Source organism: Perissodus microlepis, chromosome 19, assembly GCF_051167445.1.
Source record: "Perissodus microlepis isolate ML-2025 ecotype Zambia chromosome 19, ASM5116744v1, whole genome shotgun sequence".
NCBI lineage: Eukaryota > Metazoa > Chordata > Actinopteri > Cichliformes > Cichlidae > Perissodus > Perissodus microlepis.
Window position 1 is genome coordinate 12,764,549 of NC_140479.1, and position 20,325 is coordinate 12,784,873.

Below are 20,325 nucleotides of genomic sequence, written 5' to 3' on the forward strand. Positions count from 1 at the left end.
TTATAATCCAGGATCAGAAAAGCAGGTGAGCAAACCAGTAAATACAGACCTTCAGAGTGTTGGTAGGAATCAAACTGGAATGTATGCTGGCGCCAGTGAAACTGACCGACGTAAATGAATATGTTATTTAGTTTCTTTCCACAAGTCTGAATGAAGACACTGAAGCAGGATGGAGTAAAATATAAGCACTGACCAAATAAGGAAAAAAATGTTTTTTTGATTTAATCAAAACTAAACTTTAACACCTAAATGAAACATCTATCGTCACTCTCCACAATGCTGTTTAACCATAAAAGCCTCCACACACATCTATGACAACCGCACTCCCCAACAGCAACAGCCTTCCAGAGCAGGACTGCAAAACATGCTCATTAATGGCTCGATGAACATATCAAAGACCACGTGGTGTTGACCCATCCACCAGATCTCCCCAGATCACATCAAACAGATGGATTTTTCTATTTGGAGGAAATCAAGCTAGTACAACCATTCCAGTTTATCTCTGGATTTTTGAAATGAAAATCCAGAGGTTACAAATTACTTAATTAGTTGAGCCTGAAACAATGTAAGATAATATACTAATATATAGAAACAATTATTTTAAAACAAGCAAAACTGTAAACTGTCAAAATGTTAAGTTATCATTAACATGTGTTATCTAGAAGTGAGCAAAGATCAAAAAAGGTCTCTGCACAGCAGAAAGAGCAGTGTCTGTGGTCTGCTAATGTGAGGGCCCATCTGCTTTCCATTTGAGTTGGATGTTATTACATACACATTTGTAAAGCTGCTGAATGAGGGCAGCACTGCTCTGTGATTTAATGTGTTTTATATGTAATGTGTAATCATTAGAGCACATCAGTTCTCCTCAGTTTTGTAAAAAAGCAGCCCCCTTTCTTTCTTTCTTTCTTTCTTTCTTTCTTTCTTTCTTTCAACTGACAGTGACATTATTTTGCTCCTGCTTCAAACTGCTGTGAGTTTCATATTCAGTCAGATTACAGCAAATTAAAGACATACTTCCTGAGATTTTAGGCCACTATGCACTCACTTTTGGTTAAATTGTGGTTTAGGTCTTCCCTAACTTATTATGTGTTTGTATTCAGGCAAATGTCAGATAAGAAAACCATGAATTTAAATGTCATGTCATGTACTTCAGCTAAAGAAAACCCCTTGAAAATATCAACTGATTTCAAACTGTAATAATGAAAAGTGAGCGTCCTCATGTTGCAGTTCATGTAACCCAATCTTTGTGACTATATAACCGTTCCACAGTGTGATAAGGTAATGCCCTCACAGCCTCAGTGGTTTAACAAAGCTTTCATTGAATCCTCCTCCATCTGCTTATAACAGGACTGCAGAGAAGTCTGTCAAGGACAGCTTACACAACACGGAGCTGCATCCTCTTTTACTGTAGCCACTTACAAAACACACACAGATACAACGTTCTTGTGTTTAGGCAGTAGGAAAACTGCACTTTGTAACTGAGCCATGTATTCCTTTTGGTGATTTTGAGCAAAGAAGGTTAGGATCAAATTTAGTTTTAGCAAATTTGTACCAGAATTCTACTGATTCATGTAAGATTGCACACTCTGAGAAAATAAAGTACATTGTTGTATCTTTAGAGATGCATTTGGGCTGTACCCTCTAAGGTACTTCTCTTTTACCCTAGACAGGACTTTAAAGGACCTTGAAAAATCTAGATAAAATACTTTATCTATCCAAAAGTTGTGATATTCTTGTGTTACATCGGCTGGAAATTTAACCAAAAACTATTTAAAACTGTTCAAATAAAGTAGAATAGCTCAATAAAATAAAATACAATGTAACAAGACAAAAAATCTAAATAAGTCAAAATAAAAGTAGCACAATTAAACAGAAAAAGTTAAATAAAACAAAAAGAAAGAGTTCAGTAAATAAAAGTCTAAATGAACTAATAGAATATGATTTAAAAAGCTGAATCTAAACACTATGAAGTCAGTAAGTCAGTGAGCTCAGACATGAGTGGACGGTTCAGACTGATAAAGAATTTAACTTGTCAGTTGTATTAAATGTTTTTATGCATCTTAAATAAAGGTATAATTTTAAAATCCAAGACTAGAAGTTTTACAGAATTTTGGTTTACATTGGGCCAAACACAGACCAGACGTTGAAAGACCTTAAAATTATACACATGTACCCTTAAGTCCAGTAATTTGCTTTAGGGTGTACACAGGTGTGGATTTTACACGTAAGATCAAAAATTCACTTCGACTGTAGCCCTTTTTCAAAGTGTTAGATTTAAATTACACTAAACCAGACTGCTGTAAACCTGGGGGAGCACATTAAAGAAAGGGCTCCTGTCATGTAGCTGAGCTGCCACTTTGCAAGGCAAGGCAAGAGCATGCACTGTAACACACAAGTCATCTCACCCTGACCCCACATCACGGTTCACAGCTCCTGTTCCTGCTGATTTTCCGGCTCAAATGGGTGTCACTATGCCACGAGCAGCCTCAGCAGCAGCAGCACTCTCAGCAGCTTCCCTTATTGTAATTCCACTTTAAGGCAGAGGGATGCATGAACCTCACAGCCTTGTATTCAAAAAAATATCACAGAGTAAAGGGCAGCTGGATCAGTTTTGTATGACACAAAGAAAATGATGCATTTTAGACATGAGGAAAAAACACAATTTATAAACATTCAGTCACATTGTCTTGTTTAAAGAGCTTTGCAAGACCAGCATGTACCGGCATGAATGCACAGTATATGCGATAATGTGTATACTGAGCTGATACATGTTTTCCTCCGGAACAATCAGACTCAATCAATATGGCCTACCATGATTTATTAGGACAGATTTTTTTTTTACTGTAGAATATTGGACGGTAATGGAACAACTGCAGTAAACAGGATTGATCAGTATAGTGGAAACCACATTGTATAGATCAGCTCTGGAATTGATTTACATTTAAACTGTTGGACTCGTGCTCACAGTTATATTGGAAAGAGAAATGTCCTGTGGGACTTCTGTAGTATCACTCTCATGAATCTTTCAAGTCTCTGCAAACAGGTGTAATCAGAATAAACCTCAAACTAAGTAAAACTCTGTGCTCATCTTGTCTTTGAGTTGCAGCACATTTCCACACCTCCCCGAGCTGGCTTCTGGCTACTGTGTACCACCACTTGTAGACCATCTGACCATTGGGGGGGATAACTGCTGCTTTGCTTTGCTATATCCATGCATCTATCTATTCTGGAGCATATCCCAGCTGTCAGTTAATGAGCCAATTCAAGGATATCAAAGATATATTTTAAGAATTCCCCATAAGTGCAATGAGCATTGAACACTTCTTCAGCTACCATGCCCCTCTAATCTGGCACCAGCTCACAGTTTGGGTTCAGGAGACAGACACTCTTTCTTCTTTTAAGATTAGGCTCCAGTCTTTCCTTTTTGATAAAGCTTAATTAGGATTGGATTTGTTTACCCTGAACCAGCTCTAATTTATGCTGCTTAGGGTTCAAGTTGCTGGCATACTTCCCATGATGCACTGAAGATTTCTTGAGCTCTCCCCATCTTTTCTTTCTCCCTAAGTTTGTGTTTTGTCCTGTTTGTTGTTTGTGGCCTATCTCTTTCTCCTCACACCCCAACCAATCGTGGCATGTGACTTCCTCCTTTTTGAGCTTGGTTCTGTTAAAGAGGAAGGGAGATCTTAATATTATAGAGTCACATTATAAGGCCTCTTGAGATGGCCACTGTTGTGAACTGTTGCTATATAAATAAAAGTAAATGGAAATGACACAGTTCGTGCCCCCAGTTGGTCCTTTGCATGTTGAGAAATTAGTGAGAAAAAGCAACACTGTGAGGGCCAGATGGAAACTTAATTTCAGGCACGCTGCACTTCTCTTCTGTCTGCACGCGCGCGCGCGCGCGCGCACACACACACACACACACACACACACACACTTTATTTATGCACCTGCTCCACACATTTCACTAAAATTCTCTTTGCAGGGAAAATCAAAAAGACATAGTTTCACTGAACCCCTGCAACACTGGCCGACCTACTGAAGCGCCACAGAGCTCTCCACCCACTGTACTTGCTCAGTTCTTCCTACGCACTGAAACTTTGATTTTGTGGTGTTAAATGACTGAAGGAGAAGGGTTGGGAACTAACAGCATCATTAAATGTTGCTCTGACCAACAGCAGGCTCCCCTGAAAAGGCTGGAGGACTGTGTGGGGGCACCTGTTTGCTGGTTACAGACTGTCACCATGAGGGAGCACCGCTAAGTGGATGTGACTGCTCTGATTGCACTCCATGGGAAAGCGAGAAGAAATAGCCTACCTCTGATCATCAACGCGTCATATAATGTTTCAGCGGACGCCCCTCCCCCTGTCTCGTTTTTTCCCCTCACTCAACCTCTCCTTTGACTCACAGAGGCGGCTCACCACTGGCGCACGGACCGTGGAGGATACGAGCAGAAGATGGCTGACTTAGCCGGGCACCGCAAGCCCTCGGCGGCATCACCAGCGTCACACGGGCCGCTGAAAAGCTGCAAGACACCCGCCGTCTGGCGACTGTAAACAGCTGCCTCTCTCAACCCCTCCTCTCCCCTCCTCACCGCAAATATTGACAGAAGTATCACAGAGAAAACATGGCAGAGATGGAAAAAGAGGGCAGACCTCCGGAAAATAAAAGAAGCCGAAAACCAGCTCACCCAGTGAAAAGGGAAATAAATGAAGAGATGAAGGTAAAGGGGGATCTGTGCCCAGCTGCATGTGATTACGCGTGGAGTGGCTGTGAGGAGCGTGCATGTGTGTTGAAGCACTAGCCAGGCAGTGAAAGAAAATACGATGCACTGAAGTGCAATTGGCTGCGTGATAGTGAAACTTTAATTTATGATGTTTTGATTTATCCAAGTTCTATTGTCACATCCACCCTGAACGCCAGGCTCTAAGCGCAGCCTGCCAATACCGCCTTGCACAATGGATGCGGCACCCATTCACAGCTACTCCTCTACTATTAAGTTTTGACTCAGTGGAGGAATACTGTCGCTTCAATTCATGGCATAATCTATCCGTTTGTGTGCCCTGCCTTTCATGGCTCACCCAGAGTTAATGGAAAATCCAGTGCGTCAGTGAAGGCGTCAACAGAGCTTCTACTATTACTATTAATACTGCTACACTACAGCGCAGGGGAGAGCGGCCAATGTGCATAATTAGTGTAAATCAATGGGGGAACACTGGTTTCCCCGCGATGCTTTTGTGGGTTTGTCTCTGACTGGAGATGTTTTTGTATGCCCGCGTTTGTGTGTGTGCTTTTGCTAGTGTGTTGACCAGCTGCCCAGAGGCGTGTGATCCAGATGTGCGTCTGTGAGCTTTACGCACCCGACAAGAGCACATTGTCTCCCGGGATCGACCTGCACGATTCTCCCCCGTCGACATTCAAACACACGTTGTTTCTATTCCTCTGTTTTCTATTTTTTTCTTCGCTCGGTACACATTGTGATATTTGAGCCGTGAGCTCCGTGTGGTTCATTATGGAGCAAAAAAAAAGAAAAAAAAAGAAAAGAAAGTGCTCGTGGCGTCTGTGTGTGTGACAGAGGCAGGCTGCGTGTCCGCTTTGTCTACATCTCCTCATTGTTTGTACACATCTGGCCGGAGACGCAGAAGCACCCGGTGTTTTCACTGTTATGGGATGAATGTGCAGGTGATCACACCGAGAATAACTGCGGCAATTGTAATTTTTTTCTTAGGTTGTCAGAGGAGATGCGAGGGTGCTGGCTTTGAGCGAGTCCTGAAACAACCCTGGAATAAAAAAAATAAATAAAAAAGAGCTTTTTTGTATGTAGACCCCTCCAAAATACCCGCCGCGTTCACGTGTCACTGCTTCACTTATTTATTTATTATTATTTTTAACTGTACAAAGAGGGTAATGTGCACTTTACTGATAACAAAGCAGCTGTCAAAGATGCATAAGAATGGAGCAGTAAACTGTACTAATTTTGCACAATTTCAAACCAGTGCAATCTACTGTTATTGCCAGCATTTTCTTGAACAGATGCATGCCTTCACTTTTAATTCTCAGAGTCCTTGTTTGTCAGATAAAATTCATCGTAAGCCTAGAGGAAGGAGAGTCCACGCTGTAACAGAATTTTAATTGAATGCACATTTTTTTGTGATGAAATGAGACACATTTTCTCAGGAAGAATAAAGTTAACCCATCTTTCTCGCGCTCTCTTTCTCTCTCTCTCTCTCTTTCTTTCTCTCTGTCTGGTCCTGATGGCAGAAGGGAGGGATGCAGGGTTGTGGTGGTGGGGGCGGGTGGGTGGGGTGTGTGTCAGGCAGGGTTTTCTCCATGGAGAAATTTCCCTAGTTCTAGTACTAAAGGTGTTCTCAGAGGAGCTTTTAAAATGTGCCCAATGTTTCCCAGCTGCCTTTTAGGCAGAAGGAGGTGTCTTCCTGTCAAATTCTGTAGCACAAGTCTAGGTTTGATTTTTGTCAGTTCTGTCATTATTTCAGACGTCAGCTATCAGGCTAAAAATCTATTCGCAAAAGACACGAATTTAAAAAAAAAAATCACACTGAATGTCTCATCTGATAATTTATCACTTTGACCAAGTAATTATATGATGCCAGTCATCAGTCAGAAATGATGTTTTATTTGCAGGTCTGTGTTTTGCTGTTAGATGACAGATTTTGTGACACGGGTCATCATTCAGGATTCAGCAGAATTGACATCTCTTGTATGTTTTGGAGAGGTGTCATGCCCGTTAAACATCTCATTTGAATGGCAGCAGCTTAATTTGTCATCACTTTTATTTTTTACATTTTGAATATGTGAGCAAATAAAGCTGTCAGCAGCTTGTGGATTTTAAGATATGACAATAAATGCGTACGGCATTGCAGCGGATACACTGTAGAGCTGTGCCGATGGTGTGGAGGGAAAAGTGATGCCGCCTCGTGACAACTCCAATATCTCCATCAATACCAGGGGAAGCTACTAAAGGGAGTAGCAGATGTGGTTAAGGTGTCAAAACACCTTTAAAAGGCTAAACAAGTTCGATTGCAGCTCCTTACACAACCTTGGATTTCAACTCTCATTACATCACACAAGCTGTTGTCTATACACAATTAATTTAAGACACCGATCCAGTGGTAGAAAGTTCCACCTGCGTGCAGTTCACTTTAAATACCATGATTAATAAGTGTAATTTGGCATATGCAAAATCTGGATTCAGCTTTCTGATGCTCCCTGCAGAGCTGCAGTTAATTAATATTATGCTGCAGAGTTGCATGATGGTTGCCTCCTTCAGAACACCAAGTCCTGAGTTTAAAAGTATTGATTTTCTGCAGAAAACCTTTAGGTTCTTCTGTTCAGAACAAAAACAGACCTGATTTGTTCCCGTCTCCTCTTAAGATTCCCTCATCTTCAATAATACAAACCAAAGCTGGAGGAAAACACAGAGGGAGAGAGTGAGGCACACAATGTGCCCTTTTGAGGGATCATACTCCTCTGAAAAACTAAACAGTCTGACAGTGTTTCCTTCATCTGGCTGCTTAATGTGTGCCATGGTAAAATAAGCCTCGGTGAGTAATCTAGGAGAAGGAGGAGTGGGCTTGGAGGGGATATGAAACACTGGAGAGAGGGGTAAGAAACAGGGGAGAAAGGAATGTATACAGCACTGGGCTGGCTGAGCTGTAAAAACTGTAACCCGAGCGTCTCCACTGTATCACATATCAAGGAAAGTAAAGGGAAATGAAAGCAGAGGAGAGGGAGAGGAGAGGAGGAGAGAGGGAGCATGGGAGTGGAAAAGTGGAGAGGAAGGAGGAGGAGGCAAAGAGGAAACTTGGCGCGTGGATTCAGGAATTTTATCATGGTGTATTGTGTCCTGCTCTGGTTTCCACCCGCAAGGTATCCAGTTTCCACCATCATCATTACCACAAGCCCACTGGCCATGTTTGGGTCTTACTGGAGGGGAAACAAGGGGGAAGACAGGCAGAAGCAGGGTCAGCTGCTGAAGTTGTGACGGAGAAGTGTCAGCTTGTGAGGCGAAAGTATCAGGAGTAGGTCATCAATAAGCTGCTAATTATCCTGCAGATTTAAGTGAAAGCTTGTACCACGCGTATGCAATGCACACTTGCTAATAAGCACTACAATTTAACTACTAAAAGCAGTTGCACTGACTCATTAGAGTGCCCATTGATACGTTTAATTGCACCTCTCTCAAATTAGCCTAGCATTTACCTGTTGGTCTTATCATCTTCACCACTGAAAATGCATGAATTTTAAACTGGGATTAAATGTTTGGTGTCCATGAGTCCTCTTGGGTCTAAGTCAGCGGTTCCCAGCCTTTTTTGTACCACGGACCATTTTATGTCCAACAATATTTTCACGGACCGGCCTTTAGGGTGTCGCGGATAAATAAAACCAGTACCGGTACCAAACAGAAGAAGATTTATTCATAACACATGGGAAAAGACCCACGGAAACCGAGTTAATGATAAAAACAATGAAAAATAACGATATAAACTGATAAAACCCCTGAAAACCATAAATGTCACACCCAAGCCTCAACTCTCACGGCCCGGTACCAAACGACTCACGGACCAGAACTGGTCTATGGCCCGGGGGTTAGGGACCGCTGGTCTAAGTGACATAAAAGAGTAAGCATGAGGGTTGGTGCACATGTCTGCATGACTTCTCAGACTCATCCGTGGAGAATTTACATTACAATGCACCAGCTAAGCATGAGCCCTAGGCAGTCCAGTGGTCCGTGTCTTGTCAGGAATTGAGTATAATCTAAGCCTCAATAAAATAAAATATTCAAGTCTAAGGGTGAGTCAACCTCAAGTTGGCATTTGAGGAACTTGAATTTTTCACACGTTTATTTTGGCTTCATTTTTTAAGCCCTCTATGTTGCAACTTGACGGGCATATAAGAAGTAATCTTTAAAAACTCTCAAATCCACATCTACAGGGTCACAGTGACCCTGTAGCTGCTTCAACACCTCTTTGATGGATTGTCAACTGCATATGATAAGCTTCATAAATACAGTCCTGAAGTATTAGATTGCACTGGATGAAGGTGTCTGCAGTAATGTAGTGGCCTCTCAGTGTTAGAGATGGCAAACAGTAGCGTCTGCTCTGACAGCTCAGTAGAGGTGCTGTCGCTGTAAGTCACTGCGTTTATAAACAGTCTATGTTTATGTACTATGTGCCTATTTGTGAGTTTTCATAATTTATCTTTAATGTTTCCTTAATACACTATATGGCTTTGTCTTTGTTTTATCACTGTCATGCTTCCTGCTCTCATCCGTGCTCAGAGGGTTTTGCATCTTCAGTTTTCTTTAATTGTCTATAAATGCCATCTACCTGCCTGTGACTGTAGGTGAAAATTGTCCTATATTTGCATAACCCGACTTCGCTGCTCACGTTAATTAACACGCACAGTACCTTTTAAATAAAATAAATGTAGACCATAAATAAACCATTTCAGGAGAAAAGTAAGGGTGAAGAGCTTGAATTAGAGAGGCCGTCGGCAAACAAAAGCAATACTTACTTCTTAGAGTACTTAGTACTTGGAGTACTTAGTTCTCCACCCATCACATGGTAGCAGAGAAGGATAAAAAAAAAAAGCAAGCGTGCTTCATAGGTGAATCATGGAAGGCTGGCTGTATCTGTTTAAATCTATGTTCTTGTTACATTTCTCATTTCTTTGTTTACTTGAAAGGGACAGAGCTCATAGATTAACAGAAAAATACCTGTAAATGAGCCAGCTTTAGACTTATGGGGTAATTTTCATTTACTGCCCTTGGTCTGTTCCTACAAGAGCAACAAGAATATCAGTGATCATTCCAAACTGGATCTATCAAGTTTTTCAGTGACTTAGCTTCTAGAGGTTGCAAGTAGCCTAGAATGGCTGTTTCTGGATTATAAGGAGATAAAGTCCATAATAGTGGAGATACATTTTACATACATACATCATTTTCCCCGCAGCATTGCAGGCATTTTAAATCAGGATAATGATAAATGCTTAAATCTGAAAGCCTGCAAGTCAACAAACCGATTCAGTAAGTTAGCTTTAGCGTCTGTTCCTGTCCACAGTGGGCTGACATTAGCCACTCGTGTACTGGTCGTAGCAGACCAACTCAACTTTTTTTGGTATGAATTCAAGCCTCACTGTAAAAGAAGGGTTATTCTATTTCTTCTTTTGTTTTTAAATACAGCGTATAATTATCTTTGGTCATTTCATGGCTTTTTGAAACCGCAGTTCTAGAGCCAGCAGTCAGTCCCTGCTGTCGTTCTTTCTCTTTACTGCTTCACTGACAAAAGAGCACATGGGTAACAGCAAGTAAAGTTGTAGTTTTCACTTCACCTCTTCACCATTGCATGGAGAAACCAACACAGTGATGAATGTTCTATCTTACCATCAGTCAGCATGAAAAAAAAACATATTTCAAGGTCAATGTCGTGTGAAGGTCCCGGGACTCTGAGACATCCACAGGGCTTGTTAAGTCGGGCTGAAAGGGTGTGCTGAGGAAATTTAAAGGTATTTTTTGTCATTTCCATCACCAAATTTTGAGGAAAACTTTAACTACCAGAAGGTTAAAGGGAATAGATAATGCTACTTTCAGCTGCTCCATCATTCACGGAGGGTCGCCACAGTGGGTCACTCCACATCTTTGATTCGGCATAGTTGTTTTAATGCCACACGTCCTTAGTGAAGGCAAGACCAAACAGGGTTTGTGTCTCCTCCCGGGATCAAACCAGATGTGTTTTTCTTATTATGTGAATTTTGTCACTGCATCTTCTGCTTGTACAAATCGATATTACTTGAAAGTACCTGCTGGTCCTTGTTCAGCTTCGATTGATAGGTCTTCTGCACAATGTAAAATAAAGTAATAGTGGTTGTTTAAGTATTGCTTTAGTTTATTTAAACATTGGAATTTTAACAATAAGTTCCTTTAAACAGATAATCCACCTTATTCTTTTGCATTTTCCCACACAGTCAGAGGTAGTATTCTAACTGGCTTTTACCTTCAGTTCTGCATTCATCATGTCGGGTTGCTGTGTTTGCTCTGTGGAGCTAGCCCAGTTTCACAGCACTGTTGCAGAACCTCCTGCTGCTTTCGTGTTTGATGATCCCATTGGAAAGATGCACAAAGTCCAGAAAACTTGTTCTTGACCAGGCTTTCCAGGGAGGCACCGTCCCCCTGAATAACTCAAAACACGAGGCAAAACACATGCAGTTAGTCATTTTTTCCAGTGAAGAGCTTCTTTAAAATGAATCCATTGTTTTACTTCACCAGTGAGTAGTTTATAGTAATATCCCTCAGCAGGTTGGCTGCAAGGCATTATAAGTTATAAGTTTTTTTTAAAGGCTGTAAAAGAGAATCCACCTTAGAGAAACACCAATTTCCTCTGATTATGAGCGAAGACTTCAGCAATCGGTAACATCACAGGCATTCACAAAAGCTTTGGGAAAAAGATTTTGCAGTAACTTCAGGTTGAAGGTAGAATCGCCTTTATGTCTCTGTCTGCACTGCAAAAACTGGAGACCATCATGGTTCTTAGAGCCTCCTTTAAAAGTTCATTTTTTTACCTTTATCGTTTTACAGCATTGGCAACCACCATCAAAACCAAGTCCAAATGCTGGTTAAAGATAAGCCGTGTAAACAACATCTGTTGATGCAAAACTAGAGAAAATTAACTGACAGGGAAGTCCAAGATTTATGTGAGGGAGGGAGTAATGTGCAAGTTTGACTCCTCAGAATGAGATATGAACTTTCTTGAGATCAGCCAAAATCAGGAAATCAGCAGGAAACACACTTTGACCTCAGTTTTGTCCAAGGCTCTTGGAAGCCTTTGTGATTATTACAGCAGATAAACAGAGATTTTGTCCATTATGAACCAGATAAAAAGGCTATACATCCAGTGTAACATACAGATACCTGCAGCTGCCCTTCTGCCTCTTGCTCTCCGGCACATGCAGAGCCAAAGTTGGTGCCGCTGCTTTGATGAGCCGCCAACAGGGATTAGATTCCCCTCTTAATAACGCTCCCCCTTTCTCGAAGTAGTAGGGTGACTTAGAGGACAGGATGGTAGGAAGGAAAGGGAGACACAGAGAGATGCTGTGTTTTTGTCTTGGTGATGTGGTTATTTTACAGCTACATCCGTTTACTCAGGAGTACATTCAGCTTGGGTTATGCTCCATCTCGTTTGTTCAAAAGGAGGATTTTCTCCTGGGTGATTTTGTTCCTCTCGAGGTTTCATCCTTGCAGTTGGGCTAATTGCTGCACTTGTGCCTGCCAATTTGTGCGCTTCGAGTCTGTCAGCACTCTTCCTCTTTTCAGGTTATTGTTATGTAAGTTGCCCATAAATCTTCCTCTCCATTAAGGTTTTATTAATTATTCCCATAATTTTAAAGAGGCCATAGTGGGCTGGTTTAGAGCTTTTTAATTTTATTTTTAGAATTTTACTGGAATATTATAGACTTTTTAATGTTCAAAAAAACAGACATTATTTAAAAAAAAATACTCTGTCGTAGGCATGTTGTAGCACAGCTTTGAGTTTGTGTAGCTAATTTTTAAAAATTGTAATATTTAAAAAAAAAATCACCCTTTTAAATTCTGTAAAGGTTTATTAAGACTTCACACTAGTAGGAGAATAGCTGCTTTGACAGGTGGCTTGTATTTTATTTGTATTTTCTGTGTCTTAAAATTAACATTAGATTATTTTTATACGTATCTGAGGCATGCATCCATACATAGAATAGGTACATCTTGCTAGCCATGGTTGCTAGTGTTTGGCCCAAGTCACTCAAGACTGCTCAGTAACCCCCTGACAAACACCAGTTGCTTTAGAGAAATGTGTATTCCCCTATTAGTATGCAAGTGGTTGCTGGGAGTCACTAGGTGAAACTGGTCACTAAGAAGTATACGTTGGTATATGGTGTATATGTGTGTATAGGTGTATGGTCCTAAACTGAAACTGAAATCCTTGTGATTGCTTTGGTATTGCTATGACATGAAAGTGCTCACTTAAAGGAGCTGCTCCTTTTAAAATGTCTGTTGCAGCAGTAAGGTGAATATTCTGTGTTTCAGGATTGCGCCATACTCTTTCAGATTTCTTCCATCCAAACATGTGACCAATTTCACCTAGCTACAGCCAGCAACTTCTCACCAGCTGGTTGGGGAATACAAATTTTCCCGTAGCACCTGGAGGTTTTCAGGGTTTTCCAACCCGTGCGACTGAGGCCTTGATAACTTGGCCATAGGGTCACTCCTGGTTACAAAAACCACATGGCATATATAAAGAACGATTGTAAACCAATGGGGTACATCACAGTGGTTATTCTTATCTTTTATATAGAGACTATGGTAAGAAGCTATAACCTTGGATCCTATAAGGGTAGGCATTTAGAGCTACTCAATTTCATATGTTTAGACTAAAATATTTTGACAAGTTCAATTAATTTATATGAAAACTAAGTTAATAATAATAATAAACTACTTTGCTAACTGACTGACGGTTCAGCCATAATTGAGGAAAGTGGTTACAGTTTCTCATTTGTGTGTTTTCTTTGTTTAATGGGGTTCTATAATATGTCAAATCTAGTAGTTTTAGAATTTATATATTTATATAATAAGCTAATAATAATTCTAATCGTTAAATGAAATGGTAATTAATTGCAGTCCTAATTTACTGTGTCCTCATTATCTGCCCCGCATGTGTGTGGAAGGACTCTCTGGTGTAAATGGAGCACAGATAAACACATTTAAAGTGGAAAAAAAAAGAAATTAATAAAACATGTTTAGTTAAAACGTCAGGAGGCGAAATTGTGACTATTTAACGGATGTGGAATGTGTTCACAGCGTGTCTTAGTGGGTGACAACAAGGTTATGTATTTAGCTGTCAGCACCTAACTTTAGCTCTGCTCAGGACGCGGTACTAAATCTGACTCCCAGGAACCTTCAGGCAGAAAAAGCACTGCTGTCACTCATCATTGTTCAAGCATTAGCGTCGTTACATCTGCAAACATGAGCTGTCCTCATTAACAGCCTTCACTGCTTTAACCACCATTTTTAAAAAGCTCTGTGGCAAAAAAAAAAAAAAAAAATGCAGGCTGCGATTATGAATGTTTGGATTAGACTTTAATTACTGTAAATAATCACTGCAAATCCTTTCATTGTTGATGGTGATGCTGTCTAACCTTGAAGCCCACAGAGCTCCAGATGTGCGCTCACATGTGCTTGCATGCTAGGCCTGCAGGTATGGCATGCACATGGATGTTGTGCTTTGACTTCACCTGTTATTGATTCAAACTGTGCCCTGCACCTTTGTGACATGCACTACCCACTGACCACCCCACCACAGCGGTATTTAATAACAGACAGATCGATAAATACTGTCATTCTTCATTAATAAAGCCATCCCTACATTTTGGCTTCTTTTAACTGCCACACAGGTCTTCCTGCACAGCACTGCAGAAAAACTATAGGCTCTGTGTGAACACAGCCAAACTGAGGTAAAACTGAGCCAAGAGTGGTGCTTCTACTCAAATACAAACACATCATGAATTTCTCCATAAAATGCTTAGAAATGGACCAAATGTGCTGATGAAGCAGGAGAAAATCTGCCTCTGTCACTCCTGTGTGTGCCACAGTGTCTCAAATATGCAAACAGTGCATGCTACAGTGAATGTTGTGTATGTGAGAGCTCATTCCTACTTGTTTTTTCCCATGATATAATACATATAACACCACTGTAAGCAGTATTCAAACTGCAGTTATCATTGGTGATTGAGTTTGTATTAAGTAATTAAGCCGATGCATCTACCTGTTGTCTGCAGACTGGAGCTCCATGCACACCAGGCCACACTGTGTCAGAAGCCATCAAAGCAGAGTCTTTCGTTTCTTTTCAAGAGCTGTACAGGGTATTTTATTGTGAAAGTACACCACCCTGCCTCCACCGAGACCCTCCAGATTCATTTTCTTTCCCAAATTAAATTCTACCCTCGGATACGGTCACTTTATCACCCACAAAAAAACACAAATTGATGTTGCAGAGCTGCCTCCATGCTACTCTCTCCTGAGAAATCTGAACTTGCCTAACTTTCTCTGTCTGATTACTTTGGTCAACACGAACCCGTGGCGTGCAATGAGCTGATACCTCATCTTTCTACACCACCACAGGCTGTTGGAAGTCAGATGTTATTCAAGTGCATTTTTATTCCACGTGAGCCTTTCATGTACAGCTTTGTATCGAGTCTGAATGTGTTTTCCAGATCTGTGTGCGCCAAATCTTCCATATCAAAGCATTTCTTTTCTTGGTTTTGCACAGGTGGTTTAAAAAGCAACATAGTTACCTTAAAAAGGTCATTAAAATGAACTCAAGACGGACAAGTTTTATTACAAGTCACATGAACTTCAATAGTAGATGCCAACACTGCAGTATTGTTTGGCCTGTTGATATGATGCTTTTAAACCACAGCTGCATAAATGCAAAAGATTCAAGGCAACACAATGATGCTAATTGGTAGCTGAGCTCCTGATCATGGAGGAGGACAAATAAACAAACTCACAAGACATTTCATGCATTATACTAAGATATATAATGTAGAAAAGACAGTTATTCATTTTAATATGAATGTATACGTGGACAAAAACAGAGCTCAGGCTTTGTCCTGTGACCCATACACCGCACAGTTAGTAGCCTAATTTTCCCATAAACTACATCCCCATCCAACAAACATCTAAACAAATGAACTAAAATAATAATTGCAACACTCCTTAGTTTAGACTTAAACTTTATCATTAATATTCTCATTACTCGAGAATAAAACAAAGTACTGATTATTAAATCCTTAGCAGTGACCCTTCTGACCTTTCCAAATCTAAAGGTGACCTTGCTTTCGCCATCACGCCCCTCAGCTTTTTGAACCACCTGCCTGAGGAGATAAAGCTCCATGACTTCCTTTAAATCACTTATCAAAATTTTTTTAAAGCTTTGTTTGACTTGTCTTTTATCAGCTCTTATTTTTAAATTATTTGAGCATTTTTCTGCTATAATTACTGTATTGCTTTTATTCTTTTAATGGTATTTATTAATTATTCTGGCATTATTCCACTTTTGCTTATCTGTCAGCCTCCCTATTTACACGTGCTTCTTAATTAATATTGTTATTATTAAAAGTAGAGTTGCCTCATAAGAAAGTAACTTTAAGTTAAATGCACTAATCACACTAGCTGCTGCATTTTTTTTCATCCATGTTGGTAACAATTGTGCATAATGTGAATTAAGGCTGGCTGTGAGTGTCAGATGTGCTGGGTGGCACTGATCCACCCTGACATGATCGCCCTTGCTGTGTCGTATCGATAGGAGCTGTTTGTAATTGACATTTAACTGCTTGTTGTAGTGATTAATGAGTGACGCCTGCTGCCATGATGAAATCATATACAGAAAAATTGCAACTGACCATTAAATAATGAACCAGCACCTCTGATTGAGCATGTGGCAGTGCACCTCACAGTACTTTAAACTTTGAACTTAAAAGTTTTTATTGTTATGAGAACATATGAATGCATTACCCTCACTATTTGGAAATAATCCCTTCAAAGTGCCAGCGTTCCCTCTATGCTGATAGTTTAATGACCTGTGACTAATATCTTATCGCCAAGTCCAAAAAATTATGGCGGCTTTATTCTCGGTCACTGCTGAAGTCTGTTTCTAAAGGAAAAACATTTTCATCCATGTTTTAGAGTCAATTGAAAGCTGAACCATTTACAATAGTTTACGGTTCAGTGATCAGACGCTTCTGGGACCGTTCCAGCTGAGAGGTGCATGGTGATAATGGGCTGTATGCATTAGCGGGGTTATGATTTTGTTTTGAGTATAGTGCTTATTGACTGTGTTGTGAGAGGATGTTATGGAGGAAATACTTTTTAATGTTTCACCTGCATTGAGTTTTATATATTCATATTCACACTCTCTCTGAATTGCATCACAATTTGCTATGTCTGCGGTGACTGTTAGAACTTTATTGCTATGCTCAAATCAAGTTAGGTGACACTATGTCACAAGATGCAACTTATATCATTTACTGGACTGGACATTAACTGTGAAGTGTTATTTTCTGCTGTATTAATTGACTTAGTTTGTGTTTGTCCAGCACTTGGGAATGCACAGAGAATCTCCTTTGTCTATGTTGTTTGTTGTTGTTCTTTCTCTATTGTTTCAGTCTTGGATTAGCCAAAGTTTCGAATACTGAAGTCAGTGTATTTTAAAGGGATCCATTTGCTCCAGTCTGCTTTATGTACCTGATTCGTCCTTTTCTCTGATACTGGTTTAAAATTAACTCCTTCCTATGGTCATCTCTAGATGAGTAGGCGGGGCTTATAAACACTAGGTTCTGTTTATGGAAGCAGGATGAAGGGAAAGTGAGCTTTCAGCAGCTGGAGTTAAAATGGCATGTTTCAGACAAAGCATTTACTAACTGGATGCCTAAAAGGTCAGCATAAGACAAGTAGAGTCCATAATTAAACACATAAGAGGTGGAAATGAACATAATGGTTCTCCTTTAGCATGTAAAACAGGACTTAAAAGCTAGCCTGAAATGACAAACTCTAGCCTTTGGATTTGTAGGAAGCCCCCTGGCACTGCAACCAGCCTAGAAACATTTTTATGCATAATGTTAATAAAAACAAACCTTGTGATTTTCTGTTTTTATTGTGGAGGGGATTACTCAGAATAAATATACTGCAGGCATATATTAAGCTAGGCAAATGAACAGAATTTTTCCTAATATGTTCCTAATAGGAATTGAAAGCTGGATCACTCCTACTAGTTGCATTTCCAGATTGGGAGGTCAGAATACCTCCATCAAGCTTGACTTAAAAAAATCCAAAGTGGGTGCTTTGAGCACCAACAGTTTGAAAGATGAGTGATTTGTTTGTTTTTGTTTTAGACAATTGAAGACTCTCTGTGAAAATGTTACTACAGCACATCAGTACTCTGTAATGTTCTGTTATCAGCTGGTATTTCTAACAATGATAACCTGGCAGCTTGGATATAACGTCATTGCCACCTCTGTTTTCAAAGTAAATGGATCACAGATTTATATTAAAACAAGCCAATATTGATCTTCTCATCTATCTCTTGACAGGAAAGAGGATGTTAAATATGTCCTTTACCAGTCTTTATACTCTCATGCTAAGGACCCAAACAGTGTTCAAGGGCTATAAACTATCCATCCAGTCAATTTTGAGATATGGAGCCAGCTGTCATGGGTGAGGCAGGATACACTGTGGACAGGTCGTTAGCTTGTCGCAGGGCTAATACACAGAAACTGACCATTCAGTCTCACATTCACACATCCGGTCAGTTTAGAACAACCAATTAATAATCCCATGCATGTCTTTGGACCGTGGGAGGAAGCCAGATTATCCAGAGAGAGCCCACACAAGCATTGGGAGAACATGCAACATGCACACAAAAAAAAGGCCTAAGCCTGGATTTGGACCAGGGACCTTCTTTTTACAATAAGAAGATCCACTCGGCCACTGGCTGCCAATTCTAAAAAGTGGTCTTTTCCCAAAACCAATCAAAGAGCAAGTAAAACTGTGTCTGATAACAAAAACAAGGGGAAAAAATTAAATGAAAAGGGTACTACAGAGGGCACAAACCCCAGCTTCCTGGGTTAAAGTGTTGTGACTTTAACATTCATGCCATGGATGAATGCACAGAGGTAGGCCTCTGCTGCCTCAGTCTGGGTGATAGGTTAAAACTTTCCATCTGGCTACTGTCACTCCAAAAACCAATGAGTAAGAGTGCATTTGCATTCACATGTTTCTGCAGAGCCAAAAAGAAGGAGACACAGTGTTTTGGTACTTTTTGATTTGCAAATTAATTTACTGGGTTGAAAAGGGTCGACTAAATCACCACTGCAGATATATTTGTTGAACCCAATCAGCCTCGTAGTGCAGCACCAACAGTGATCCAGGTAAATAGGTTGAAATAAGAGACCAAGAAAGAGCAAGGGAGTTTAACATTTTGATGTGAGACTGGGTTGTTTGAGTGTAAGTGAGGTTCCTATCGCCAAGGAAGACTTATTTTTGGGTTTCTTAGCATTGAATGACATAACTGAGGGAATCAAGTGCCATTTAAGTGATGCGGGGAAGCTGTTTTAGCTGATCAGAAAATCTCAAAGACCAGTAACAGCATAAAAAAACATTAGTCTGTCCCTTATCTGCACTGTTACTGTGTCTTTACTGTACTGTACTGTTCCAGTTACTGTAAATTGATACATTTTCTATGCTGGTTACCATTCTGTGATAGGGTTCCCATTCTCTTTATTACACTCTGATAAGATCCTCCTCTTTTATTGTGCAGTGATAGGGGCTATTAGTTCAGCCAGCTGCACACTGCAGCGTTTGGACAGGAGTTTGCCCCAATTAGGTTGACCTGTACTTATGAAGAGGACATGCAGCGAAAACTCCACATTGCGGTTTTCTCTTGACACAGAGTTAAAATTTTGAGTGGGATCACAATGTCTCTCCTTAATTAGCTGAAGAAATGTGGACAAATCTAAAGAGCGAGTCAAGGTCTCAAGAGAGGCGCAAAAAAAATGCAACAAAATACCAGATTGCTGCATTAGCATTTGTAACAAATGACCTCAAACCTCATTTATCTTCTTCTTGTTCCAGCTTGGGTAACATTAATATTTCATGTGAAAATTTACTTTTTTAAAAAAAGAAAAAAAAGAAGAAGTTTCTGACCTTTAACTTGCTATTATTTGACTTTTACTATATCGCTGCTCATTAGTATTGTATCACTGTGTATAATTAAAGCGGGCTGACAATTATTTTTTAAGCCCGACTGTTCCTATATAAAGAGCTTTGTTCCTTCTCTTTGTGTTGCAGAGTTTTGCAGAGAACACCATGAATGAGCTGCTGGGCTGGTACGGTTATGACAAGGTGGAGCTGAGAGACTCTGACAGCCTGGAAATAGGGGAGACACCACAGCACATCTCTGTCCTCAAAGGTATACAGCTTTAGTGGAAAATATGATCAGATCATGTTTCATGATCTGATCATACAGGCATGTTGTTTGTGTGTTAACAAGCAAGCCTTATTATGGAGCCATCAGCAGATTTCTGTACTTACTTTTGTCCTTACTGGATTTTGGTGCCATATAAATAAAACTGAATTGAATTGAACTGAAATCTAGTCAATATAACCAATATAGCCTGAATATAAATGATGGGTGTAATCTCTGGTTTCTGTGGTCCCTTTCTAAATACCTAACTTTACTTTATTTCCTGATTTTCTGGAGAGGTCCAGTTCAGTGAGCA

General features: G+C 40.2%; 1 protein-coding gene across 5 annotated transcripts in view; it reads left to right on the forward strand.

The window, feature by feature from the left end:
* Positions 1-4,094: 4,094 nt before the first annotated feature.
* Positions 4,095-20,325, forward strand: part of sobpa (sine oculis binding protein homolog (Drosophila) a) — a 56,365-nt gene continuing 40,134 nt past the window's right edge. For 2 of the 5 annotated variants that reach the window (XM_084914722.1, XM_084914723.1), the window contains exons 1-2: positions 4,097-4,723; positions 19,895-20,015. In XM_084914722.1, coding sequence (XP_084770848.1) covers positions 4,628-4,723; positions 19,895-20,015 — 217 coding nt within the window. In that variant the 5' untranslated portion in view covers positions 4,097-4,627. Of the gene's footprint in view, positions 4,724-19,894; positions 20,016-20,325 lie in introns of all 5 variants that reach the window. The other 3 variants (XM_084914726.1, XM_084914724.1, XM_084914725.1) reach the window with 3 other exon arrangements.